Source organism: Ictidomys tridecemlineatus, chromosome 9 (assembly GCF_052094955.1).
Source record: "Ictidomys tridecemlineatus isolate mIctTri1 chromosome 9, mIctTri1.hap1, whole genome shotgun sequence".
Classification (NCBI taxonomy): domain Eukaryota; kingdom Metazoa; phylum Chordata; class Mammalia; order Rodentia; family Sciuridae; genus Ictidomys; species Ictidomys tridecemlineatus.
Genome location: NC_135485.1, coordinates 133,319,670 through 133,346,243, shown reverse-complemented (window position 1 = coordinate 133,346,243; position 26,574 = coordinate 133,319,670). Strand labels below are relative to the sequence as shown.

Below are 26,574 nucleotides of genomic sequence, written 5' to 3'. Positions count from 1 at the left end.
TGGGGTCCTGGTGACCCAGCCAAGAGGGAAGCACTGTTTCGACTCTCTCTGTCGTTGGCTTTTGTGTTTTGGGAATAGTGGAGGGGATGGCTTAGAAATGTAGATTGTGAGTGGGTAGGAATAAGTTCCTGGGTTCTTCACCCCAAATGCCTCATAAGATTGCCCAAATCTCCTGCAACGTCTGACCTTTTAAAAATATTTTCCTTAAGCCATAAGTTGAAGCTTTTTAGCTTTCAGGTAAGTTTCCTTAACACTTATGTATTCACTTCTGGTGCTGTGGCTAATGATTCAAGATTCATGAGTATTTGGGGACTCGGCTACTTCCTTCCCCTCCTGCTCTCCTCCTCAGATCTTACTGCAAAGCTTTGAAAGTGGAAAAGGCTGAAGAGCATTTTTAAACAATTTGTAATGTAAAGTTTTTAGTAATTTAGTTACAGGACAATAACATTGTTTTTTCAACCAAAGAAAGACAAAGGCGGATGATTGTATATTTTGTTTAATACTTGCATTGTTTCTATAGCGCAATTATAGCAATCTTTAAATTTACTTTTCATTACAAATATTTGTCAAGTTTTGTTTCAGAAACATTTTTCCTACTCTCTTGCACATGCACCCAGACACGCTACAAAAAATTCATTCATAACACAGTAAGGGCAAACATTACTCATGTAAACATCTTCCATTAATTTCCCATAATTTAAAAAAAATCATAGAATTATAGATATTGAATAAGGCTCATAGATTTTGTTCAAATTCCACAAAAGACCAAAGATGCTTCTTAACTGAGATGGGGTTGACTTTTGGTTGCGGCGAATGCCGGAAGCATCCCCCTGGCTTCCACTCCTTAAACATACCTCACAACCTAAAAAAATGCATTTTTAGGAGAAAAAGAGAACAGAGAGGAAAAACTTTTAAAAGTAGGGAGCTCAGAATCATGGACATAACTTTCTTATACCATAAGCAGGCGTTTATGTCATCCCTGTCATTTCTCCATACAGCAATCAAGATTAAGTAGAGTAACCCCGAAATGTAACCAAGTAGATCTGTTAGGAGACATTGGCTTGTGAGTTCATATTGCTAGTATACACAGTGAAAATCTGTCATGTTTATATTTCGTTATATCCAGGACCAAAATGAACAAGAACAAAACAACCCACTCAAGTCCAATGTCACTATAAAGGATTTTTTTTTTTTTCCCCCAGTAACTCAAGAGTCAGGGGGCTGGGAGGTATGCCTAGGGATGGGAGTGGTCTTGATATTTGGCTGACTTCTAACAACTGTGAGTAAAGTCACAGACAGAGGAAGCAAGGATTCCCGTTATCCGAGGACGTCTCTCTCTCTGGTTGGAAGTTTGGTGCTGGGGTGCATAGTCTTCCAGAGCTGAGACAGGGAATGGGCTGTGCTGAGAAATGCGCCCCTGGCCGGCGGCTGCCTTCCCCTCCCTCCCTGGGAGGTGGAGGTCAGAAGGCAGGGATCGCTGGCAAAACCGTGAAGTCCCACCCTGGGGTCTGAGCCCCAACTCCACTGAGGGCAGCCTCCCTGACATTGTGACTAGGCAGTAGGGGTGGCGGTTGGTGGCCGGGCTTCACCGGGCCAGGTCTGGCTTCTGATTCTGCTGCCCTGCAAAGAAATTGTGCTCCGGATACTGCACCGGTGTCTCCAATGCCCTGGGTTGGCTCCCGGGGCCCCCAGTGAGTCACTGAAAGGCGGACACACCTTCATTAGCACCAAACTAACCACCAGGAAGCGGCGGAGGCACTGGCGAAGCCTACGGGGCTCTCTCCGGACAGACCGACAGACGGACAGACCGACAGGAGGCTGCCTCGGTCAGAGTCGTGCGTAGGCTTTTTGATTTTTTAAAAATCAAAATTGATCTGCATTATATCTCAATAGACTCAGATAATTCTCACCAAAATTTTTTTGTAATGTGTTTAAATAGCACTGGAATAATTCAACTTCATTTAAATATATTCATTCTACCATGAAAATATTTCATACAAACATCTATTTACATACAAACACATTAAAATTTGTGAAAAGGGTTTCCACCCCCGTGGTTGTATGGCTTGAAATCGTTTCATTGCTTTGAATATGTACGCACACATTTGGCAAAAGAAAAAAAATTTAAATTTAGAATTAAAAAAAAAAAAATCCAAAAACCCGACACCAAAGCTCCAAATTCCTCAAGGAAAGATCCAAGAAAAGAAACAATCTATTGAGGTACCTCAAGTACATGTAAATTTAATATATTTTGTGAACCTTTGATCTGTGGCAAATTAACATTACAACTATCCATCTTGCAACACAGTTTTGCTTGTTTTTCTACAACAAAAGATGTCTGGATTCTAAATTACTACTCTTAACACAGAACTTGAGGCAAGGGTTTGAAAACAAAACAGAGAACTCTGACTTCTTGGAGGATTTTAAATGCATTTTGCACTGAGTGATTTAATTTTTTACATATTAAATGAAAATTACTAAAAGTGCCACATACTGTCTCACTAAGACAACCCTTTACTTCACTGTTCACAATTAATGCAATTTTATTTTTTCCGCAGTGCTAGGGATAAAACTCAGGGCCTCAGACTTCCTAGGCACATGCTGTGCCACTGAGCTAGTCCCCAGCCCAGTGAAATCTTCTTTTGTTACAATTAAATGTTGCAAATGGTTATATTTGGCCTTGTTGGCTATTTCAGGTTGTTCATGATGAGGAAATAGTTTTTCAAGTTTGATCAACCTACAGGGCAAAGAGGTTGAACTCTATTCCCAGATAGGTCCAAAGAGATCTTGAAAAACGAGTTCCCTTCTCAGGTGCTCAGGAAGACCAGGGGTGAAGCTGGTTAAAATCAGAATAGGTACTACAAAGCTCAAGTCCTCCTCATCGCTCACTGTTAATTTCACCATTTCTTTGTGTCAGAAATTCAATCCTCCCCGTTGCTCTTGTTAGTCCACACAAATGCCAATTTGGGGACATGCTCTTACAGATTAGTTCCTATTCCTAACTCTAACACAAGATAATATTCATAATAGAAAAGATGCTAAGGCAAGGTCTAGTCATGCAGGGATTGGCTTGAGAGCTCTGAGTGAATCCCCTTGACCCCAGGGTGTCATGCACACACAGGTGCTAGCTCTTTTGGGAGAGCACAAGTCCTTATTCTGCACCATATGTGGGAGATACTATGCTAAGGCCACTTGATTCGGTTGCTTCCTGACTATGTTCTTTTGTAAAGCATGTAAAGCAGAAAAATACATTCTGAAGCTTTTCCACTTTGGTTCAACCAAGGAGCAAACCCCTACCTCCTCAACAGTGAATTCTTCATGGAACCCCCCCCCCCATCAACTTCTTCACCTACCTACCAACACAGTGAATCTCCACCCCCTGAGTGCCAACTGTGACAGTCAGAAGTTTGGGAGAGAGAGAGAGAGAGAGAGAGAGAGAGAGAGAAAGAGAGAGAGGGAGGGAGGGAGGGAGAGAGAGAGAGACAGACAGACAGACAGACAGACAGACAGACACTAGTAAGAGAGGAGAGGCTCTCTGCATGGAGAAAGAGATGGGCTGGCGCTGTCATTCCACACGGAAGCCCAGGCAGTTCTCATGCACGGAGAGGGAAGAGGAAAGAGACACAAGAGCTAGAAGACAGGTGAGTATGAGAAGAGGGAGAAAGACACAGAGAGATTTCCTCTTTCCTCTGATTTGTTGCAAGGTCACAGACAACCGCTAGGTTTTAAACCCAGACTGTGAGCATTCACTGATGTGGAGAATTGATTATCTGGTTAATCAATTAACTTACAACTCTCCAATCCCATTTATCCAAAAAAAAAATATATATATTTTAAAAAAATCCCATTTGAATGGGATAAGAATAGCCCTTTAGAATAGAAATGACACCCCACTGAAACCACCCTCAGGCCCACCCATCCTCAGGCACGAAATGACTGAGCCAGCTGTGAGGAGGCATGACCTGCATTCTCCCCTCCAGCCCAGGTTCCACTGCCCAAGGTCATGACAGGGTGGATGAAAGCCATCTTTCTCCTGAAGACAGTCACTCACTTTGGGACACATTTAAATTAAAGCACCTATCAAAATACAAATCCAGAGCCTTGGCCCACCTGTCACAGTTCACAGACCAGTCTCTTTCTACAGAATAGAAGCAATCCTATCCTGGTGCCTTTCATCTAAAAACTCTATTGGGAGATCTTTCTGGAAGCCTGACAACTTCCTCTCCTGTGGGAACTGGCAGCTCAAGCTCATAAACAGGGATCCAACTGGATTCTCCGGAAACCACTGCCATCTAGCTGCACAGGAGGCAGCTGGATGTTCCAGGAAGCCTGTCCTGGCAAAGAGAAGAGCAGCCCTGTCATTCACTGTCCTAGGGGTTGAATCCTGAGCCCAGAGGCCACCTCAACCCAAAATCGGGAGCAGCCCCGAATCAAGCACTTTTGTCAAAGGCTTGGTGAGAGCAACGTGTCACTGACAACCAACAGGAAACTTCCTCTGCCAGGCTCCTCACTCTCTCCCACTCCCAGCAAGCATTTCTCATCTGCTGGAGCTCTCTGCACAACTTGGAAGGCATTAGCTTTCAAGACCAAACCGACAGAGGTGACAGGTGGCACAGCTGACAGCTGCAGACTGGCACAACTGCTGCTCCCAGGCCTTCCAGCCACCTCATCTGTCCAGGCAGCTAAAGAAGACACAGCCATGGCATGTGACGAGGGGCCTTATCAAAAATGACAGCTCTCAGAATTCACTCAGAGCAACCCCAGTTATGTTACAGATCTAATATGCTAAACTAAAAAACAGTTTTTTTTTCCTTATTTCTGTAGTGGTGATTATACATGGCTTGTGAAATGGCTGAAATGCTATCAATAATGCTTTTAAAGTATGCAGGTGTGAACTCTTAGCTTACAGGTAAGTGCTTTGAAATTACAACGAGGAAGAGGTTTAGCATTAAGGTTTGATTTGTACCTAGTGATCAGTATGTCTGCTTTCATAGTACTGATTTAAAACAAATTTTTGAATTCTGCGTTAGAACTCAAGTTTTCTGTTTGACTTATGAATTCAATGCACTGGGCACCCCAAGCTAGGCTGTGCTAGGTTATGTACATGTGATGTGTACCCAGGGAGAAAAAAGAATCGCTAGCACTATTGAAGATATTGCAAAATTGCCACAGTTACTGCTTGGAAATAACTAATTTTCCTCTCTTCTTTCTGAAGGTATATATTACAACTCTTCCATAACTTAATGCAAACAAAGCAAATTCATTTCTTCTCACATCTGAAAGCAAAGATATCTTTGTTTACATGCGAGAATAATAATTCTATAGTAATATCCTGGCTTTAGGAGCCAGTACTTATATTAGGACATAATAATGAAATAATGATATAGAAAGAACCAGAGAGACGTACACATTGCCACGGATGCAGAATCCATGTGGAAGTTTCTCCTGTGAAGGGCATCTACGATAGGGAATGAGAGGAGTAACTCAAGTGGGCTTCTGTTCACTAGGAAAAGAAACAAAGCCATTCTATTGCAAGATACAGATCAAAGGTTAAAAGGCAAATTATCCTACATTGAGAGAATAAAGATGTCGTCGTTCTCTACTCCAGCACGGCACAAAGGCAAGCGCAACGACAGTCTGCTTTGGCCGTAGGAAAAACATCATGGAAAACCCCCGACAAAAAAATGACTGAAAAAAAACCCCTTTCCCTTTTTCAGTCTAATCATTTGGCATCTCTGAACGTGGTACAGGTTTAGACTTGAACCACCAAAGTACATGGTGCTGTCTGTGTCAGCGCTCGGCAAGACCTCTCAGTAAGACGTTGTTGCAAGGCTAGCTAATTTTAAATCTGGTATGAGTAATACAGTCAAACCTAGTTAGTATGCGAGAAAGTCGTTGCTAACGCAGGGTGAGAGGATGTGATGTCACAGCATGAGCAGTCCCTGGTTGTCCCATTGTTGGATAAACGTAGTGCATAGATCCAAGTTTCTATTCCAGGTCTCTGGACTCCGGAGCCAGGCCTTTCACTTTTGCTGGGTGGCCTGGAAGGCCTTCAGCTCCACCTGGTACCACTCGGGGGCTTCAGGCCCGCTCTTTCCAGGAGGGCTGTGGTCATAGCCGTAGGCAACCGTGAGCTCCTCGTCGGCCTCCACTGCTCGCAGGGTGCGGATGCATTTGATGGGCCCGAAGCGGGGGTGGACAAACCTAGACATCAAGATGCACACGGTCATGCCAGGGCCAGACCTGGGAGGGACAGGCAAAGGCCAGCGAGGGGCCAGTGCAGATGAGCCCATGTGCTCTTGCCTGGGCACCGCTGGAGGGCACTGGAGGTGCACGCACAGGTCAGCCAGCTTCTGCTTCACCTGGGCGCTCATTAGACTAGAGCATCTCAGCCATGCCTAGACATAGGTGGGAATGTGCACTTAACAACACCTGGAGATTCACTGGCATATTCAAGTTTGAAAAGCACTGCTTTATCTTCCTTTTTGAGCATATTGGGCACTCTATTTTTTGGGGGGAGGGTACCAGAGATGGAACCCAGGGATGCTTAACTACTGAGCCACATTCCCCATCCTTTTTATTTTGAAACAGGGTCTTATTTAGTTGCTTAGGGCTTCGATAAGTTGCTGAGGCCGACCTTGAACTTGTGACCCTCCTGTCTCAGCCTCTTTATTTGCTGGGTTACAGGCATGTGCCACTGCACTGGGCTATGGCACTCTGTATTTCTAAAGCAACAATCAGGGTCAACAACAAAAACCTGTCCTTAAAGAAAAGTGAGATCCCGTGCAGCTTCCCACAGTTCAGCTCACTGCCTGGTAGCATCAGGCTCCTTGGCTATTTCTCAAGCAGAAAGAAGGCTTGATCAGATTGCTTTTTTGGAATTGTAAGGACAGCCTTGTGGCTTTTCAAAAGCAAAAAAACCAAATAAACAAACAAAAAAACCCCATTTGTATTGTACCCTATCCATAGAGAGGAAGTATTACTTTCTAGCATAAGAATAGATGAAGATTTCTTCCCAAGAGGGAAGTCTAGACCTTTCTGCCTACCTGCTTCTTCCATATTTCCCTTGGTGGGAAGCATCCTGTGAAGGGAACAATATCTTCTCCTAGTAAAATCCTCTCAGAACCAGAAGTGGGGTTAACACTCTATAATCACTTGCCACAGGTTCCCGCCACTGTTCACCTGCCCAGCGCCCTGCACAACAGCTGCATAAATAAGTAATGGACTTAGCTCCCCTGACAGTTGCTGAAAGGGATCTAAGACCAACATGGCCAGAGAGCAATCTGCTTTATTTTTATATGCATTTGGCCAACTCAATCTCATTCACTTATAGTCATATGTTAAACAAAGGGCCCTGAGTTGGGGTGCACATGATAGTTTGGCTGACTCCCTCTGTTGGTGGTGGAGATAGGAGCATCTGAGGTTTTGGGCTATCTTCCATGTGGAATAAAAAGGAGCAACCTCTACCTCACACCAAAGGGGACTCGATGTCCACCAGAACTAACACCAGAGTCTCCTGACCCCAGGTTAAATGTCCATTTTTATGAAACATCAAGAACATCTCTTTTATGATAAAATAATATTTCACCAAAGGGATGCTTAACTTGGGGTCAAAAGACTCTGTTGTTAGTCCTGGGTCTTCTTGTAAACTCTACCTTGTATTTCTCTCTCTCTCTCTCTCTCTCTTTTTTTTTTTTTTTTTGTTTTGGTGGTGGTGCTGGGGATTTAACCCAGGGCCTTGTGCATGTTAGGCAAGCACTCTATCAATTGAGCTATACCCCCAGCCCCTCCACCTTGTATTTCTGAATCCCACTTTCTTAATCTATAAAATCATAATGATACTAGTAAGACTTACCCTATGGGGTCATCATGGTGTCAAAATGGGGTCACACATAGAAAGCACCCCACACAAATCCTGATACAATAGAGGACTTGACTAATATTAGTTACTGTGTGTGTGTGTGTGAGCATGCCTATGTGTGAACTTGTGTGTGAATGTGCATGTGTGTGTGAGCATGTGTAAGTGTGTAAGCACACAGTAGTATCAGATTGTGTCCATCACAAAGGAGATGCCTGCACCAGGGATTGAGGAATTCCTTGTTAAAAAATCACAACTTTGTAAATTAAAATGTTCATCATAATTTCCATCATGTTCTTTCAGGATGAAGGAAAAAACTGCACTCCTGAACTAGAGCTCTGATTAATCTTCTGACCCACTGAAAAAATCCTGGGTTGCCTTTTCTGGGCCTACAGGGTTTCTATGATCCTCTTGTATTTCCATTCTCCTGCTCATCATCATTGTTTTCAGAGTAGATAATGGGCAGATGGAAAAGAAGGGACTTATTTCAGTGTTGATCCTTGGAGAGGGCATTCCTAACCCCTGGGCCTTCCTGATGTGCGTTTCCAGGTCTGAAATCTGGAAAGTAATACAAGTGGGCTCTTGAATTCCTGGGCTGATCAAATGAGAAAATGCATGAAAATCACCCAAAGTGAGGATTGGGGTGTGGCTCAATGATAAAGTATGCTTAGCTTGTGTGAGTCCCTGGGTGTGATCCCCAGCACCATCACCACCAAAAAAACAAACAAACAAACAAACAAAAAAAGTACCCAGAGTAGTTAGTGACCATTTTCAGCTGCATGACTGGTCATCAACCCAAACCTCTGTGCTAAGCAGTTTGACCCCTGTCCACATGTTACCTACATTTACAGCTAGGAAAGATCTTGTCTGTGTCCATTTGACATTTTGTGCCTGGTTACATTTAAAACAGCTTAGGAAAGTGTTGTTTTACTTATATTAAATATATAAAGTGTATGTAACAATACCAGTGTTGGGAAATAAATGAATGCCATGAATTGCAATCTGAATGTTACATTTGATTAGTATTCAAGTAGTCCTCCCCTGACCCCAAATAACTAAGGTTTGATCACACTGAGTTTGCAAAACAATCAACCAACCAACAACCAAAGCCAAACTTGCAGAATGGGTTGGGGATGTGGCTCAGTGGGGAGAGTTTGCCTAACAGGTACGAAGCCCTGAATTCCATCCCCAGTATTAAAAAAAAAAAAAAAAGCCCTTCCAAGTAAAGAGACTTGCATTTGTGCATTTGCACCAATAGAACTTTCTCTTGTCTCCTGTGCTCTCTTCCTTCTGGTGAGAGAAATCATGTCCTTGCAATAGAATCATAGAGCTAGTTTGTTGTAAAGGAGTGGTCTCAGTGGCATTTATGATGGTTAGTTCCCATGCTTTAGGGGCCTTGTTGTTTCACTGTGTGCAGCTTGGGTTGATGCTTTGGCTAATGCACTGGCTATGAAAGCCTTGCTGTTAATAACAGTGTCAGTTTCATTTCACTTGACACATGTCCTTTGCCATTTCTGCCGCTCTTTGAACAGAAGTTGTAGCTCCAGTGCTTGTTATTGGCTGCCAAAGAGAGCAGATTACTGCCAGAATGATTTTTTAAGCCATCTCAGGGATGCAAGAGGAGACATTCCTGAGGAACCTTCAACTCTTGGCAATTTCCCTGCACATGAACTGCCTACGATCTGCTCTTGCTTATGCTAATAACCTGGGTGACCTGAGGAGCTGCAGTTATAATGAAGCAGAAAAGGTCAGGCGCAGCTCACTGGCTCCCAGGAAAAGCTGGCAGGCTCAGGCCAAGCTCAGGAGGCAACAGAGAAGCCCAGCTGTATCCTTCAGAGAACAGTCAGAGATGCTTGGCTTTGGGAAGAGGACATTTGGGGGCTTGAGAAAGCTGCTAAAATATTTGCAGCGCTATCATGTAGAAGAGAGAGCGACAGATTCCACAGGAAAGAAACAATTAGGACAGAGGGCTGAATATTATAGGAAAACCCATGTAGGCTCAATAAAAGAAACCTGCTAGTCCTCAGAACCCAAAGGCAAATTTCATGCTGTCTCTTTCAATTGCCTTTGTGGATAACAGTAAGCTCCGCACCGACGGAGGTTTCCAAGAAGAGAATCAACGATCAGATGGAAGGGCAGGCTTGAACACCAAGGGGGACAGGGTATTTGACTTTTTAAAATACAGCTTTGTTAATATATAATTCACGCACCCTTTTAAAGTAGTCAATTCTGCGGTATTTAAATATTCACAAAGTTGTGAATCGATCACCATCAGCTGATTTTGGAAATGTAATTGCCCTCAAATGACACCCCACTCCCATTAGCAGTCACTCCTTAGGTGACCTCCCAGCCCCAGGCAGCCACTAGTCTACTTTCTGTCTCCATGGATTTCCCCCTTTGGACATTTCATACAAATGGAATCACCCAATATGTGGCCTTGGTGACCTGATTCTCCCATTGGGCGTAATGCAGCTAACTCTCATCACACTGTGGCAGGTGTCAGTACTTCATGCCTTTTTATTACCAGATAATTGGGGCTCTGATTTTATGGTGCTCTTCTATGAAACTTCATGCCCTTGGCGTAGGATTTTATTTCTCTCTTCCTTTCACATCATAAAAAGGGTTTCCTAACTTTCTGCATTGTACAGAGTAATTTCAGATAATCCTAATTTTTTTATTTTATCCTTTGTGTTTTTTTTGCATTGCTGGGGCTCAAACCCAGGGCCTTATGCATGTTAGGCAGGTGCTCCATCACTGAGCGACACCCCCAGCCCCAAGTGAGAAAACTGAAGGACAAAAGGGCAGTAATAAAACAACAACCGCTAAGTACATTCTTCCTATGGCATGTCCTACTGTGGAAGCACTTGTCTATCTCTTGGCTTGCCAAGGCCACAGGGTGGGGATGTCCGGAGTTTTGTTTGTTTGTTCTTTTTAGATACAAATCACAGTAGAATGCATTTTGACATAGTATACATACATGGAGTGGAACTTCCCATTCTTGTAATTGTACATGATGTGGAGTTACACTGGTGGTGCATTCATATATGAACATAGAAAAGTTATGTCTGATGCATTCTGCTGTCTTTGCCATTCCCATCCCCTCCCTTCCCTTCATTCCCCTTTGTCTAATCTAATGGGGATGTTCAGATTTTGAGTTTCGAGTCATAACACAGGCCTGTGGCAGAGGCCCTTTGGTTATTCTAATGGGGCATCTTTTATCTGAGATGTAGGGACACTTCCCAAGGGTGCTCCTCAGTCCCAGGGCCCCAGGCAGCTCAGGGCCCCACTTACATATCGTAGATGCAGTTTGGAGTGAAGGAGTGGTTCGCCTTGTGTCCCAAGGAGGCACAGTACTTGGACACGTGGTTGTAGGGTTCAGGCACATCAATGACTGTGTCCTCGTCGAGGGACAGGGTGTTTCCATTAAGCGCCCAGTCCCTGCTGTCGACCTGCAGGGAACAAAACAGTGGGCATTGGAGGGTGCCTATCTCTCAAAACTCATAAGATGCCAGAGATATTAACTCATTTCTCCTTAAACTTCATAATTGGAGTATTATAGATGTGGAAAAACAAACACAAAACCCAAGACATCTCTCCACACATGGATGGTGCAAGCAGACAACTCAATTTACTTTTCATTGATTCCCCCCCCCCCATTTTTATATAGAAAAATTGAGTTCCCTCCCTTGTAAAGACACACAAAAATCTAACTAGATAACTTGAATTGAAAGTAGATGAAAGCTGAGGTGGTGGTGCATGCCTATAATCCCAGCAATTCAGGAGGCCGAAGCAGGAGGATCACGAGTTCAAAGCCAGCCTCAAGCAACCTAGCAAGCCCTTAAGCCACTCAGCGAGATCCTGACTCTAAATAAAAAATAAAAAAGGGGCTGGGTGGGTGGGGAGTAGATGAAGATGAGGCAAATAAATATATGAATAAGTAAATAAAATAGGAACATCAAATGGATGTTCATGTATGAACATAGGCTAGTTATGTCTGATGCATTCCTATCCCACCTCCTTTCCCTGGGAGAAGTGGGTGGTGATATAGCTCAGTGGTAGAGCACTTGCTTAGCAGGTGCGAGGCCCTGGGTTCCGTCCCCAAGAGATCTCATCATGTATATGCAAATATTCCAAAATCGGAGAAAATCCCAAACCCCAGACATTTATGGTCCCAAACATTTCAGATAAGGAACCCTCAACCTGTAATGTATCATTTTCCTGAAGCCACTGTTCATATGCTGAACTTCTTGGGCTTTCTGGAGTGCCTTCAGAGGTCACAGGGACCCTGCTGCGTTGGAGTGCACTGTCCCTTGGCTGGTGCACCTGCTCTGCATGTGTGATATCTCATGGTTTTTTGCTCTTTATTGTTTGGCAGGGATGAGTAAAAAAGTGGAGATAGGAATGTGAAACATTCGCTGTAAGCTTCAGTCCCACACAGTGAAACTGAATCAGGGATGGAGGTCACTCACTGGGCAGAAGGCTTCAAATTTTGCCCTTAAGCAAACTCTAAGAGGTTAGCTGAGAAGTGAAGAAAAAAACCAAAACAAAACAAAGAAAAAAAAAGACCTAGAACATACGTCAAATAGGTCAAAGTTTGTATCTCAAAGGCAGGAGGTGATTCAACTGAAACATTCTATCAGCACCTAGAACTCTTCCCAGCAAGACACAGGCTGCGTATAGCTTTTGCACTGCCAGGAGAAGGGGTTTTCCTAGAGGGCACCCTGCCCAAGGTCATGAATCCGTTACTGACAGAATCTGACTGGATCTCAATTTTCCAGACATTGGGTGTGTCTTGTACAAAGCAGTTACTCTCTCAAGGACAGCACTGTCCCCCTTTCTATGAGTTAGCTGTGGAACTTTAAAGGGACCCTGTTTGAAACAAACGCTGTAACCAGTCTCACAGCTTGTCACCTCTCCCCACTCACCTCTTGGTGTGTGATTCGGACTCCATTATAAAAAGACATAACAGTATTCGGTCCCACTGCTACCTTGGAAAATAGTCCTTCTCCGGCACTGGAAATGAGAGACTCAGCAACATAAACCCTACATGGGGAAAAAAATAATGACTTTAAAAATGTGATATGTCACTCTTTACGCCAACCACCAAATTATCAATATGGCTACTGGATCCAAAATATCAGTTCCTAATAACCAAACAAAGAAGAAAAGAAGGAAGAATATGTTAAACCACAACATTTTAACGTCAGAAAAGGAAGAAATAGCAGGATAAAGCTACCCAGGACTTGCTATAGCAGCGATTTTCTTTGGATGGTGGATGACAATTTTGAGTCTGATTGTACAAGTCGATCAGTCAGTCTCCAAAGTTAGTTAAAACTATACTCAAGTTTGTCAATGTCAGTGATGAACCCAGCCTAATTCCATCTTAAGATTGGGAGCCATCTCATCACCAAGTCATGAAAAGTTAATTTTTGTTTTACTATAAATTACTGAGATTTCTAAACTTGTCTGGAATTCCTGCCCATGCTCTGAACTCACCCAGGCCTGGCTCTTCTTGACCAGATAACAACCCTCTCTAAAACCTTAGTGGCACCTCATAAATCCTGGCTCCCCCTGACCAGATAACGATCCTCTCTGAAACCTCAAGAGCGCATCATAAATTCTGATGTTGGGACCTGAATTTACTCCCTACCTTGAAATATCATGCCATGTAGATCATTAACCTACTATCTGCCTTTGTATTATGCTTGTCAAAATCCTGGTTTTTTTCCACCCCCCTTTGAAACTTTTTGTGCTATAAAACCTTTTTCCTGGAGAGCTGGGGGGCTGATCTCTAGCCCAGCTTAGGGAGAGACAGTCCTGGCCAGCATTATTTGTGTAAACAATATAAGCTTGCTTTAATTTGATTTAAAATTGGAGTTGGCGATCTTTTCTTTGCATCGTGGTTCAACAGTCAGGAAGGGAAGACTGTTTCAGTTAAACCCCAAGATGAATCTTCTACATGGGGGAGTGACAGTTAATAGGAATAATTACTTCCCCACTCTTTTTTGTGTTGCTGGGGATTGAATCCAGGGCCTTGTGCTTTTGAGACAAGCACTCTATCTACCAACTGATCCATATCCCCAGCCCTCCAACAAGTACTTCCCAACAAAGTGGTTTGTCCAGACACTGGCTAACTAAAGCCCAAGGATCAAATCTGGCTGCTGCTCATTTTTGTAAATAAAGTTTTATTGGAGCACAGCCACCTGTATAGGCTTGGTATCTTCCTGACTGCTGTAGCTCTACTAAGGCAGAGCTGAGTACTTGCAATGAAGCTCACCGGCCTTCAAAGCCTAAATATTTACTAGGTGGCCTTTTGTAGAAACAGGTTGCCAATCACTGGTTTATAAGAAGCAAAGACAGCATTCTGCCATAGAACTCTCTGTGCGTATGTGTGTGTGTTAGTTACTGGGAATGAAACTCCATACATAGCTCTACTATGGAGCTATATCCCTACCACTTTTTCCCCCCCACAATGCCTTTATTTTATTTATTTGTTTTTATGTGGTGCTGAGGACTGAACCCAGTACCTCCCACATGCTAGGCAAGCACTCTACCATTGAGCTACAGCCCCAGCCCCTTCCCACTTTTTATTGATATTTTGAGACAGGATCTCACTAAGTTGTTGAGGCTGGCTTCAAATTTGCTGCCTCAGCTTCCTGAGTCACTGGGATTACCAGTAGATTTGAATTTTAAAACAGAATATATGTTCCATCAACAACTCTTTCAGTTCTTTGGACACCATGATGGAATGATGCCGCAGGGATTGGTCATTTGTAATTTTTGCTACATGGAATTTGTGCTTATTTCATGGACTGAATAATAGCTTCCAATTCTACTCTGTGATAGGAGTATACATCCTGCCACTTTGCCAGATGACCTCGAGGGGCCTCCCCAGTGGTGGATCACACATGTCCGCCCTGCTGACTTAGTACTTGGCTATATTCTGCTTTGTTAGCAGAATGGACAGAAGCGACTGCATGCTAGGTGTCAGGTGGAAGAGCCCTGGAAGAGTTCTGCCAGCCTCCTCCAGCATTTCCATGAGAAGAACACGCCCCGGGGGCTGTACTCCTGTACTCCAAGTCTTGGAATGAAGACTCACGAAACAGACCTGAACCCAACTTGAAGCCTGGAGTCCAGCCTAGTCCAGCTGAACTAGTTGATCTGGGTCCAAAGGGGCTGAACCTCAGCCAACCTACAGAACCGTGTCACATAAAATGTTTGTTTTTGAAAACTGCTCATTGTTTTGAGGGTGTCGTGAAGAATCACCCCAACAATAATAAGACTGATATACACAGTTACGGTGCTGTGTTGTTTTAGGGCCAACAGAGACACAACTGTCTTCTTTGTAACTGGGCCAGAGCCTCTTGTCAAAAAGAGGCCATTCATTGCTTGTGACATTGCAGGGTCAGCCCTGTCAGCTAAGTCAGGGGACAGAGACTGAATCAGAGCGAGGCAGAGAGAAAACCAACCACCGAGGTGTCCTTGCTCAGAAACACCAGCTGCTAGGGAATAAGGATCCCAAGCAGGGTATCAGCAAAAGCCACCCGAGAATGGAGGGTACAGTGCAGCCTCCTCAAGGGTAACATGTGAAGTGGAACAGAACTTGACACTTGGAGTGAGCTTGTAGAACCCGAGACTTGTCATTTACAAGCTGGAATGTTTTTATGATTTATATGTTCGGTTTCCAAACTCTCCTTGATGATTGAATAAATTGCCTTGCGCTCTGGACCTTCAGCTGGGCTAAGAAAAGGAACGTTCTGGGGGTGAAGGCCTAGGGCTTTAAAGAACTCGAAATGTTCCCCTGGAGGACCGCAGGAGTGTGCAGCACAAACCTTGCCACCAGAGCTCTAGGAAAGGGGGCTCTTGGGCAGGGCAGGGCCACCTGGCCTATGGCTCTGTTCACTTGGAGCTTCCATGCCAGGAAACATGGGAGCCCTGCTCTGTGCTTGATAAGTGTAGAAACCCTCTCTAGGGAGAGATTCTGTATGAGAATAAAAACACTCATCCTCGGAATATGTAAACATTTATTTGGAAGGTTTGCAAAGGACAAGGGACACTTTCATGAGGGGCTTTGACAGACAGAAGGAGCCCAGCTTCAGCAGAGTGTGAAAGGCATGTGAATTCCCATCACTAGGATTTTTTTGCACCAAGGATTGAACACAGGGGCCCTTAACCACTGACCCACATCTCCAGCCTTTTTTGTATTTTTAAATTTATAAACAGGGTCTCACTGAGTTGCTTAGGGCCCCTCTAAGTTGCTGAGGCTTGCTTTAAACTCGAAATCCTCCTGCCTCAGCCTCCTGAGTCACTGGGATTATAGGCATGCACCATAGCACCTGGCCCACCACTAGGATTTTTAGCTGTACATAAACAGTACAATTAAAACCACAAGGAATTGCACCACCATACAGATTTAATGCAATTCCAATCAAAATCCCAATGATATTCCTCATAGAAAAAGCAGTCATGAAATTCATCTGGAAAAATAAGAGACTCAGAATAGCTAAAGCAATCTTAAGCAAGAAGAGTGAAGCAGGCATCACTACACTTTAATCTATACTGCAGAGCAATTGTAACAAAAACAGTATGGTACTGGCACTGAAATAGACTGGTAGACCCATGGTACAGAATAGAGGACACAGAGACTAATCCACAAAATTACAATTATCTTACATTAGACAAAGACACCAAAAATATACATTGGAGAGAAGACAGCCTCTTCAATAAATGGTGTTGAAAAAAATTGGAAATCTATATGCAACAAAATGAAATTAAGCCCGTATCGCTCACCATCTCTCACAAAACTCAACTCAATGTGGATCAAGGGCCTAGGAATTAAATCAGAAACCCTGCGTCTAATAGAAGAAGAAGTAGGCCCTAATCTCCATCATGTTGGATTAGGCCACAACGTCTTTAATAAGACTCCTATAGATAGAGCAAGAATTAAAATAAAAAATCAATAAATGGGATGGATTTAAACTAAAAAGTTTCTTCTCAGCAAAAGAAACAATCAGTGAGGTGAATAGACAGCCTACATCTTGGGAGCAGATTTTTACCCCTCACACATCAGAGAGAGCACTAATCTCTAGGATATATAAAGAACTCAAAAAGCTAAACACCAAGAAAACAAATAATCCAATCAATAAATGGTCAAAGGATGTGAACAGACACTTCTCAGAAGATGACATACAATCAATCAGTAAATACATGCAAAGGTGTTCATCATCACTAGCAATTAGAAAAATGCAAATGAAAACTACTCTAAGATTTCATCTCACTCCAGTCAGAATGGCAGCTATTATGAAGACAAACAACAATAAGTGCTGGTGAGGATGTGGGGAAAAAAGTACACTCATACATTGCTGGTGGGACGGCAAATTGGTATAGCCAATATGGAAAGCAGTATGGAGATTCCTTGGAAAACTGGGAATGGAACCACCATTTGACCCAGTGATCCCTCTCCTTGGTCTATACCCAAATGACTTAAAAACAGAATACTACAGGGACACAGCCACATCGATGATTATAGCAGCACAATTCAGAACAGCTAAACTGTGGAGCCAACCTAGATGCCCTTCAGTAGATGAATGGATTAAAAAAATGTGGCATATATACACAATGGAATGTTACTCAGCAATAAAAGAGAATAGAATCATGGCATTTTCAGGTAAATGGATGGAGTTGGAGAAGATAATGCTAAGTGAAGTTAGCCAATCCTCCAGAACCAAATGCCAAATGTTTTCTCTGAGATAAGGACGCTGACTCATAGTGGGGTAGGGAGGGGGAGCATGGGAGGAATAGATGAACTCTAGATAGGGCAGAGGGGTGGGAGGAGAAGGGAGGGGGCATGGGGGTAGGAAAGACAGTAGAATGAGATGGACATCATTACCATAAGTACATGTATGAAGACACGAATGGTGTGATATACTTTGTGTACAACCATAAGGAAAAGAAAAAAAAAACCCACAAGGAAAAAGTTACCTGTCCGATTCATAAGGATCTGGAAGGAGAGCATTGGTTGAAATGCAAGATGAAGTCGACTTATCAAAGTGGAACACGGAGCCTAAAAAGCAAAAACAAACAAGCCAACTGTCAGTGCAGGTAGAGGGTTGGGGAAGAGCATTTACAACATTTACTTCTATCCAAGGGACAAGAAAGAGCTAAACAACCACAGAGATTATTCTGGTTATACCTAGTCGAATGCAATTTTTCCATTCAAATAGATTTATTCTTCAGTTGTATTTTCAAGTCTTAATGAACAGCCATTAAAAGTGCATCTTAAAAATCCCTATTTTGCGATAGGGATTCAAGAGAATTTTCTTCATTCAAACAATTTAAAAGATACTTGGCTACTTAATAATCGTTTTTTTTTTTTTTAAATAAAAAAATGCTTTGTTGTGGAATTTTCAGATATCTGGTCAGATCAAATTGAATAGTGGTTAAAAATTTTGTTGTGGTTTTCTTCATACCAGACAGTCTGTAAAATCTAACAACTGAGCCCTGGAAGTTGGGTCTTTCACTAAGAATAAACATTCAGTCTCCAGAATTCAGGAGGACTGCACTCACTGCTTTTGATAAAGCATTAACAAAGTCATCTTATTTCTGTTGAGGTGGTTCAGAACCCAATCAGTAATTTTTTTCCAGAAACTAAGACGTGCAACCATTCGAGAATTACCAATGAAATCTCTGCAAAGAATAAGCCTCAGAGAATTCTCACCAAGCATAATGGAGACATACGATGTTCTGAAGACTAATAAGTAAAGAAACAAAATTTAGAACCGGAGGGCTTACTGCTGCAAAGCAAATTATTTTAGGCATTGAGACGTCACTAATAATCCATCAGGCAGTTCTGCGGTGGTCACCAATGGTTACCAGATCCTCTATTTTTTTTTTTTTTTACAACCCAAGCCCAAATTAATGTCTCAAATTAAAAGTTAGAAAACAACCCAAATCGGTCCAGGACTAAGTAAGAAATAGGCCATTTAAGTATTTCAAAAAGAGAGAATTTAACTCAGGTATTAGTTATACTGGAGACAGGAGAACTGAGAAGCCAAGGTGGAGTAGGGAGAAGACAGGAAAAGGAAGCCTCCACTCTAAGTTAAGGGGTCTAAGAGGATATGGTGCACCTGGGGCTCTAGGGCTGGGGTGGCCAGAGTTATGGTGGACTTCCCTGGTGGGAGATGGAATCAGGAGGCGATGGCCAGGCTGCTGCTGCAGATGCTGCTCCACAGATAGGGAGCTTCCCCAAACCCCCTCCCTGTCTGCCAGGGGGCCAGTAGCCTCCCTGTGGCCAAACCCAGACAGAAGACTGATAACAGAAAAGCCTAGGAAATGCAGAATCCCCTTGCAACAGAAGCAGGTGAGAAAGAATGAGAAATAGATCTGAGAGTAAATCAGTAAGAATCGAACCAGCAGACAATCCATGAAAGGCATTTAGTTCAAAAGAGGAAAAAAAAAACACGGATTTTTTTTTTTAAACCAACCTTGTGTGTGTGTGTGTGTGTGGAGTCCAACCAGAGCCTCACATATGCTAAGCAAGTACTCTACCACTGAGCGAAGTCCCAGCACTAAATCAAACATTTGTGTGAAAATTCTATAAATTTCCATCTCCTTCCTTAGACCAAAACTTTCAACCCCAGTGTACACTGTGTGCCAGCTACATGTAGCACAACACCTCAGGGACGCTGCTGATACAAATGGGTTACATCTGTCCTGTATTGCGGGCTGCAGAACAGCGTCTTCCACTCCCTGGGACACACAGGACTCCAGGCAAGCACAACACTCCCTTTTCCTTTCCTCCCTAGTTTTCACTGTGACTGCAGATTAGAACACATCACGCACTCAGCAAGCATTGATTACACCAGTGAGCCAGAGAGCACAGGGCCTGGCCAGGGAAGGCTGAAGAGTGAGAAGAAAGTCCAGCCAGAGGCAGGAGGAGAAAATCAGCCCAAAGCCAGTGGAGAACCAGAAGCAGTCTGTGGTCACAAAGCACCAAGAGAAAGCGGGGGTGGGACAGGAAGCCAGTGAGGTGGCAGGTGGGGGAGAACTTTATGGAGCAGATGGTCACATGACCCTGGAATGCCTACTTCATCGGTTAGTAATCAGCAACAATGCCAACTAACAGGAGGGCTGGAGGAGAGCCATAGGAACGTGGCAGGACTAGATCTTGGGTGCCTGAGAGGTACCCAGGACAACCAACCATGGTCCCTGACGCTCTTCAGTTTAGTGCTTTCCCACAGAGCTGTTTCCTGACCCCTTTGAAGACCATTTCCTTAAAATGCCAGAGGCCTGCCAGAATCTTGCCCACGAATGTGCCCCTTTCTCTTTTAACCTAAATGGATTCGAGAAGGGTGTTTGTATTTGTAACAAGTAAGTATAAGAAAAACAATCATCCCCTTGACAATTACCACTCTCAAAAATCAGTTTTTATTCATACCAAGAAGAGCATAAGAACAACAGTAACTTGCATTATGGTGTTTTATAGTAGGTGCTAACACCCATATTCAAAGTGAAGAAACAGGTTCTGAAAGATAAATAACTTGCTCAGGACCACAGTATGATGGATGTTAAATTGAGACTCAAACCAGGTGACTCTTTTTTCATATATATACATATTTTTTAGTTGTAGTTGGACACAATACCTTTATTTTATTTATTTTTATTATGTGGTGCTGAGGATCGAACCCAGTGCCTTGCATGTGCTAGGCGAGTGCTCTACTGATGTGCCACAATCCCAGCCCTTCAAACCAGGTGACTCTTGCTATCAACAATGTTGTCATTTCTGAAGTGTTAAACTTTGCATCACTGGGCTGGGGAGGTAGCTCCAGGGGAAGACGGGCTGCCTGGCAGGTGCAAGGCACTGGGTTTGAATCCAGCACCCCAAAAGATAAAAAAATTGAAAATATTGGATCGCCAGTTGGGATTCTCCCCTGCCCCAGGTCTCCTGGTTTCAAAACATCATAACATTATCTTTTTTTCAGAACATATCAAGAGCTGAAATACTAGAGTTTGTAGCTCAAAGATGACTGCTTCCCTTTTTAAAAAAGAAACTGTTCATCTTGGAATAGTTTTAATTATAGAGAAAAGTTGCAAAGATAGCACAGAGAGCTTTCACTGTCTCTCCTAATGTTAACTTCTTACATTTCAGGGTACATTTGTCAAAATTAGGAAACCAACATAGATACATTACTAGGAACCAAACTCCAGACTTTATTCAGATTCCACCAGTTTTTCACTAATGTGCTTTTTTTGTTCTAGGATCCAATCCAGAACCTCACACTGCATTTAGACTGCTTCAAATTTTAACTTAAAAAATAAAAATGGAGACATTTAAAGCAACCCAAGTTGGACTTACATGTAAATGTGAGATTTTCTATTTCTGGAGAACTTTCCTTTGCAGATTCTCCTGCAGATCCCAAATAGCTAAGTATTATTTGGGCCTACTAAGGCATAGGTTTATTATCTTTTAAATTTTTTCTCCTTCAAACCTAACCTGGACCAGAGATACAGGCATTTATAGTTTCCAAGGCATCAGACTAATTCAAACAACATTCTTAGGCTGTGCCACCCAAAATGCTAAATTTTGAATTTTTTCTTTGTGTTTCCAAATTTTCTACAATAAATAATTTTATATCCAGAAAAAAATAATTTAGTGTGGCATATTGCACATGCAAAGAAAATTCATTTTTTCTCATATGGATTCTCTTGGGTTCACACATATATTGAGTGTGTGCTCCATGCAAGACGCTGGGTTCTGGAGAGGGCAGGGGAATGTCACTATGCATTTGTCTTTTCCAGTTAGCGCTCAAGTTGAATCAGCCTTCCAGTATGTACAGGTTCGGAGGTCCATCTGATCTGGTTCTTTTTAATATCATTAAAGCATGGTTCTGTGCTTTGGAAATGTAGTCATTTGACATTGATTGGATTACTACTGTCATTTCTTAGCTCCTGCACTGTATTGTAGACTCATCTATCTGTGCTTCTTGTCATGTGACTTTTCAGTGACTCCCACTGAAGTGTATGATGTAATTTCTGTTTTTCTTGTATCTGGCTTAGCCGTGTAACTTGTTTTGGCCAGAGAAAACTGGTCACTCTGTCAGTTCCAAGGTGAGGCTTTAGGGAACATCACTGGGATCTGCTTCTGTTGTGACATGTTATGATCCACTGTGAGAAAAACTTTGCTCAAAGTTGCCATGGTCCCTTCAGCCCAGGTCCCATCATTAAGACACAGAGGCACATGCCTGCAATCCCAGTGACTCGGGAGGTAGAGGCAGGCGGACTGCCAAGTTTGAGGCCAGTCTAAATAAGTTAGTGAGATCCTATCTCAAAAAAGCATAAAGCAAATCAAACCTGAACAGAATCCTCTGGTCCAGCCTCGCCCAGCTGTAGCACAGTTGGTCAGCAGACCTACATCTGCTGCTGTAAACCATCAGGTTGGTGAAGTGTCTGTTCTGCAGCAAAACTTGACTAAGGCACCATTACAGTGTGCTACTCAGGTCGAGAGACTTCTCTCGGCCTATCACCCCTCTGAAGTGCGTTCAACTTACTTCCAGGCATCAGTTCAAAGTGAGGCTTCCCTTCTTCAGTGGCCATGAGTGTGGCCAGTTTTCCCTCGATCATCTCTCCATCAATGAATTTCCCATAAAGCGCGGTCCTCTCGTCAGGGTACACATAGGCTATCTTCTCTCCAGTCATCTCTCCATCTTCGTTGACATCCCCTACAAGGCTGCCTCCGTCCTGATGGGAGAAACCAAAACCCAGAAAATATTATATATAGTATTTATCTATAGGCCACGAGTTCAAGAAATGTCCATTCTACACTATTAGTAGCAAGAGTGAGAACAAGAAACATAGCTCCTCAAGTTAATGTCCCCGTGTGCATATAACTTTCCAGATCCTTACAAAAACACTGCGGTGATATTACATACACAAAGGCTGGTAAAGGGTGAGAACCGAGTTACACTTTGTATCCCCAGACTCCCTGCAAATTCTCTATCTTGGTTTGTTATTTAAGAAACAAACATGTTACATTTGGAACATTAGTTGCAGACATTTAAAGACAATGTAACATTACCTCTGGCTAATATCAAGGCAATCCTACCTGCCATTTCTATGATCTACTTAATGTTAGATTTTGGATTTCTAGTCTGGTTTAAATGTATCTAAGAATTAATTTGGGGTGCATTGGTAAATATAGAGTTGTCTGTATTTTCTAAGAGAGAAACAAAAGGACTTCCAGACTGCCTTTCTGAGAATCCTACATCATTATCTTTTTTTCATTATCAATTACATGGTATATTTTTTTCTGGTACCAGGAATTGAACCCAGGAACGCTTAACCACTGAGCCACATCTCCAGTCCTTTTTACAATTTATTTAGAGACGGGGACTGGCTAAGTTATTTAGGGTCTCGCTAAATTCCTGAAGCTGGCTTTAAACTCGTGATCCTCCTGCCTTAGCCTCCCAAACCATTACCCCTAACCTTAACTCCAAAGGCAAAGTGAAATCAGATGAACTCAATTCTCTCTCAATCACTTCACACTCTATTTACTGCTTCCTTTTGCCTCCTTCAGTAAGAGGAGCCGGTTTTGCTTCATTCCTAAGGATCACTGTGTACTTTAGCATAGAGGCTATGATAGAATTCTGTATCCTACTAGATTCCACGGACATAGTAGGTAACCCATAAATACTGTTTTAATTGACCTAGGGGTCCAAGAAACAATGCATAATTTAATCCAGTTCCTTCCCCTCACGCCCTACCCTGAAGGTCTTTATAGTATAACTTTGAAATCTAAGATCTTTACATGGGGGCTGGGGATGTGGCTCAAGCGGTAGCGCGCTCGCCTGGCATGCGTGCGGCCCGGGTTCAATTCTCAGCACCACATACAAACAAAGATGTTGTGTCCGCCGAGAACTAAAAAATAAATATTAAAATTCTCTCTCTGTCTTTCTCTCTCTCCCTCTCTCACTCTCTCTTTAAAAAAAAAAAAATCTTAAAAAAAAAAATAAAAAAATAAAAAAATAAAAAAAATAAGATCTTTACATGTTTGATATAATGTAAATGCCATAACATTGCTAAAAGCTTGGTTACTTTCCCTGGTTCAAGGATCTAGAAATAGCTACTCAAAGTCAGTGATGTGGGTGACTTGCTGCTTATTGAGAAACAACAGAAATCAATTACATGGTATATTTGATTTCTATGCCTCGACACAGTCTAATTGTTGTTTGGTGGGAAAAAGTTTATAAATTAAAATGAATCTCAGTGCTCCCATAAGAGGAAAAATACTTGGAAGCATTTTTTCATAGGTAGAAAGTGCACTAGTACTCTATTTATTGCTCTTCCTCCTCCCCAAAATAATTCTTACTAGGCATAAATGAGGACAATACTTTGTGCATAATGCCTTCAGGCTGTCAGTGATGATTACTGAGCCTGGGCTTATGACATGCCCGAACATAAACCACCACCATTACTAGTAATCTAAAATAGAAGTCTTTCTTCCTACTCCTCATACCTTTTCCCTTAAATGCTTTAAACTTCTGGTTTTGGAAGAAGTGAATGTATTTCTCTAGAATGATAAAATAGAAATTCTTTTATTTCTCAAAGGAGTTATGCATTTTTATTTTATTATTTTTGGATACTGGAGATTGAGCTCACAGGCACTCTACTACTGAGCTACCCTCCAGCCCTTTTTATTTTTTTAATTTGAGACCTGGTCTTGCTAAATTGCTCAATTGTAAGTTGATCCTATTCACAGGCTGGCCTTGAGCTTGCCATCCTTAGTCACCTAAGTAGCTGGGATAATATTCCAAATAATGTCCAAAGAGTTATGCGTTTTTAATCAAGAACTTTGTTTTACAGTTTGAGGGAATTTCTTGAAAGAAATGAACTCTTCTTAGAGTGAGCCTATAAGCACTGCGGGGAGAATAAATTCTTCTTTTCCTGTTTTGATTCCTTCCACAGAAATATCCTTGTCTGCTCTCTCAGGGGTGCTGGGTAGGAAGCTGTGGATTCTGGCCTCTGCTCGCTGGCTCCTCCTGGTGGAGCCAGGAGTCATTCAAGCGATGTAGCCGGCTAGAGGGCAGGTCTGACACACACACCCATTTCTTCTTTGGGTGGAGAGTAATAAGATAAAGTCTTCTTTCATGCATCTGCCCTTTTTTTTCTTTCCCAGGCCCTTATCTGCTGCCTGATTTCCTCTTTCCATTGGAAGCTCTTCGAGACAGGCCCATAACCCCTGGGCAAACATGCAGCCTTCTAGCCACTGTCCAGAGCTGGCCCATCTGCTCAGTTCCCACACCTCCAACCCAACCCTGCCACAATAAAAACTGACAACTTGACCTCTGACACCTGTGTCTATTTCCTGTTTCAGACTCCAGACAGCAGAGGAGTGTGAGCCACCCCCTCAACTGCCCACAGATACCACACTTAAAACAGGCATTATCAACCACTTCTGAAAACTAAGAACTCATTAGCCCTTCCTTCCAAAGGCAGCTTCTCTTGGCATTTAATAGGATAATAATTAAGGCTACTTATTAAAATGTAGCTGCATTTTTAGTTTTCAAAGTGCAACAACACTGAGAGAGGTGAACGCAGTCCCCCAGCTTAGAGCATCTTTGATCTCACAGCGATTGTAAGTTGATCCTATTCACAAGTTAGATGACAGGCAGTGGGAGAGCCCGGGAATCTCTATTTTGCCTCTCTCTGCCTACAGAGTTCTACTTACTTCTGTGACGTCAAGGTTCACTGTCATTTCAGCACCTCCCCAGCAGTGGGCAGCTAGGTGCTCACCTGGAGCCTCAGGAAGCCCAATCACAGTCTCCATAAGGTGGTAAGTGCCTCCCCTCTTCCTGTCCCACTTGCCTTTTTCTAGGTGGTAACTGAAATGACTTATCATCAGTCATGGATCCTACCATGAGGATATATAAATGCTTTCGTAATTTTAAAACAATTTTTATTAGTTATTGATGGACTTTTACTCATTTATTTGTTTATATATGGTGCTGAGAATCGAACCCAGTGCCTCACACATGCTAGGCAAGCGTGCTACCACTGAGCCACAATCCCAGCCCTGCTTTTGTAACTCTTAGCAAATGTTTTACACGTTCTTTTCCTAGAGTATATGTTCCTTCCTTCCTTCCAGATGGGTCTTGCTATGATGTCCTGGGTTCAAGCAGTTCTCTTGCCTCAGCTTCCTGAGTTCTTGGGACTACAGGCATGCACTTCCGTACTCAGTTTAACTTTTTAAGAACGACAGATAATGTGTAAGTAGATTTAATGGGAGCTATTTTTTCTCGTTACATATGTAATAATTTGTTTTTATTAACATTTTTAAATTGTAATAGGATTCAGAGTAAGCATCTGGATATGACAAAATATTAAATAAAATATTCCCTAAGGTTTATTTTCTGAAATATTTTCTGGAAACTCACCAAGAACAGATGGGATATTTGAAATGTGAACAAAAATTAGAACATTAATTCTGAACTATGGGTTTTGCCATGTCTACTTGCTCTAATAAATTCCAGTTTACTATCACCAAATACTCAGGCAAGTTAGATTAAATCACCTTAATTCAAGCAATATAAACTATAAAGCGACTTCAAAAGTAGTGACATTGTGAAAGTAAACAATGGTGTAGTAACAAAAAAAAAAAAAAAAAGGAAATCTCTGGATTTAATCTTACATATGAGAAAGAGAACACAATAAATAGCAACAAT

At 42.5% G+C, this 26,574-nt stretch overlaps 1 protein-coding gene across 1 annotated transcript in view; it reads right to left on the bottom strand.

Moving 5' to 3' along the window:
- Positions 1–480: 480 nt before the first annotated feature.
- Setd7 (SET domain containing 7, histone lysine methyltransferase) overlaps positions 481–26,574 on the bottom strand; it is a 48,736-nt gene continuing 22,642 nt past the window's right edge. The window contains exons 4-8 of the mRNA XM_005327568.5: positions 22,405–22,594; positions 17,840–17,921; positions 12,784–12,901; positions 11,150–11,307; positions 481–6,204 (exon numbers count right to left, since the gene is read on the bottom strand). Coding sequence (XP_005327625.1) covers positions 6,024–6,204; positions 11,150–11,307; positions 12,784–12,901; positions 17,840–17,921; positions 22,405–22,594 — 729 coding nt within the window. The 3' untranslated portion in view covers positions 481–6,023. The remainder of the gene's footprint in view (positions 6,205–11,149; positions 11,308–12,783; positions 12,902–17,839; positions 17,922–22,404; positions 22,595–26,574) is intronic.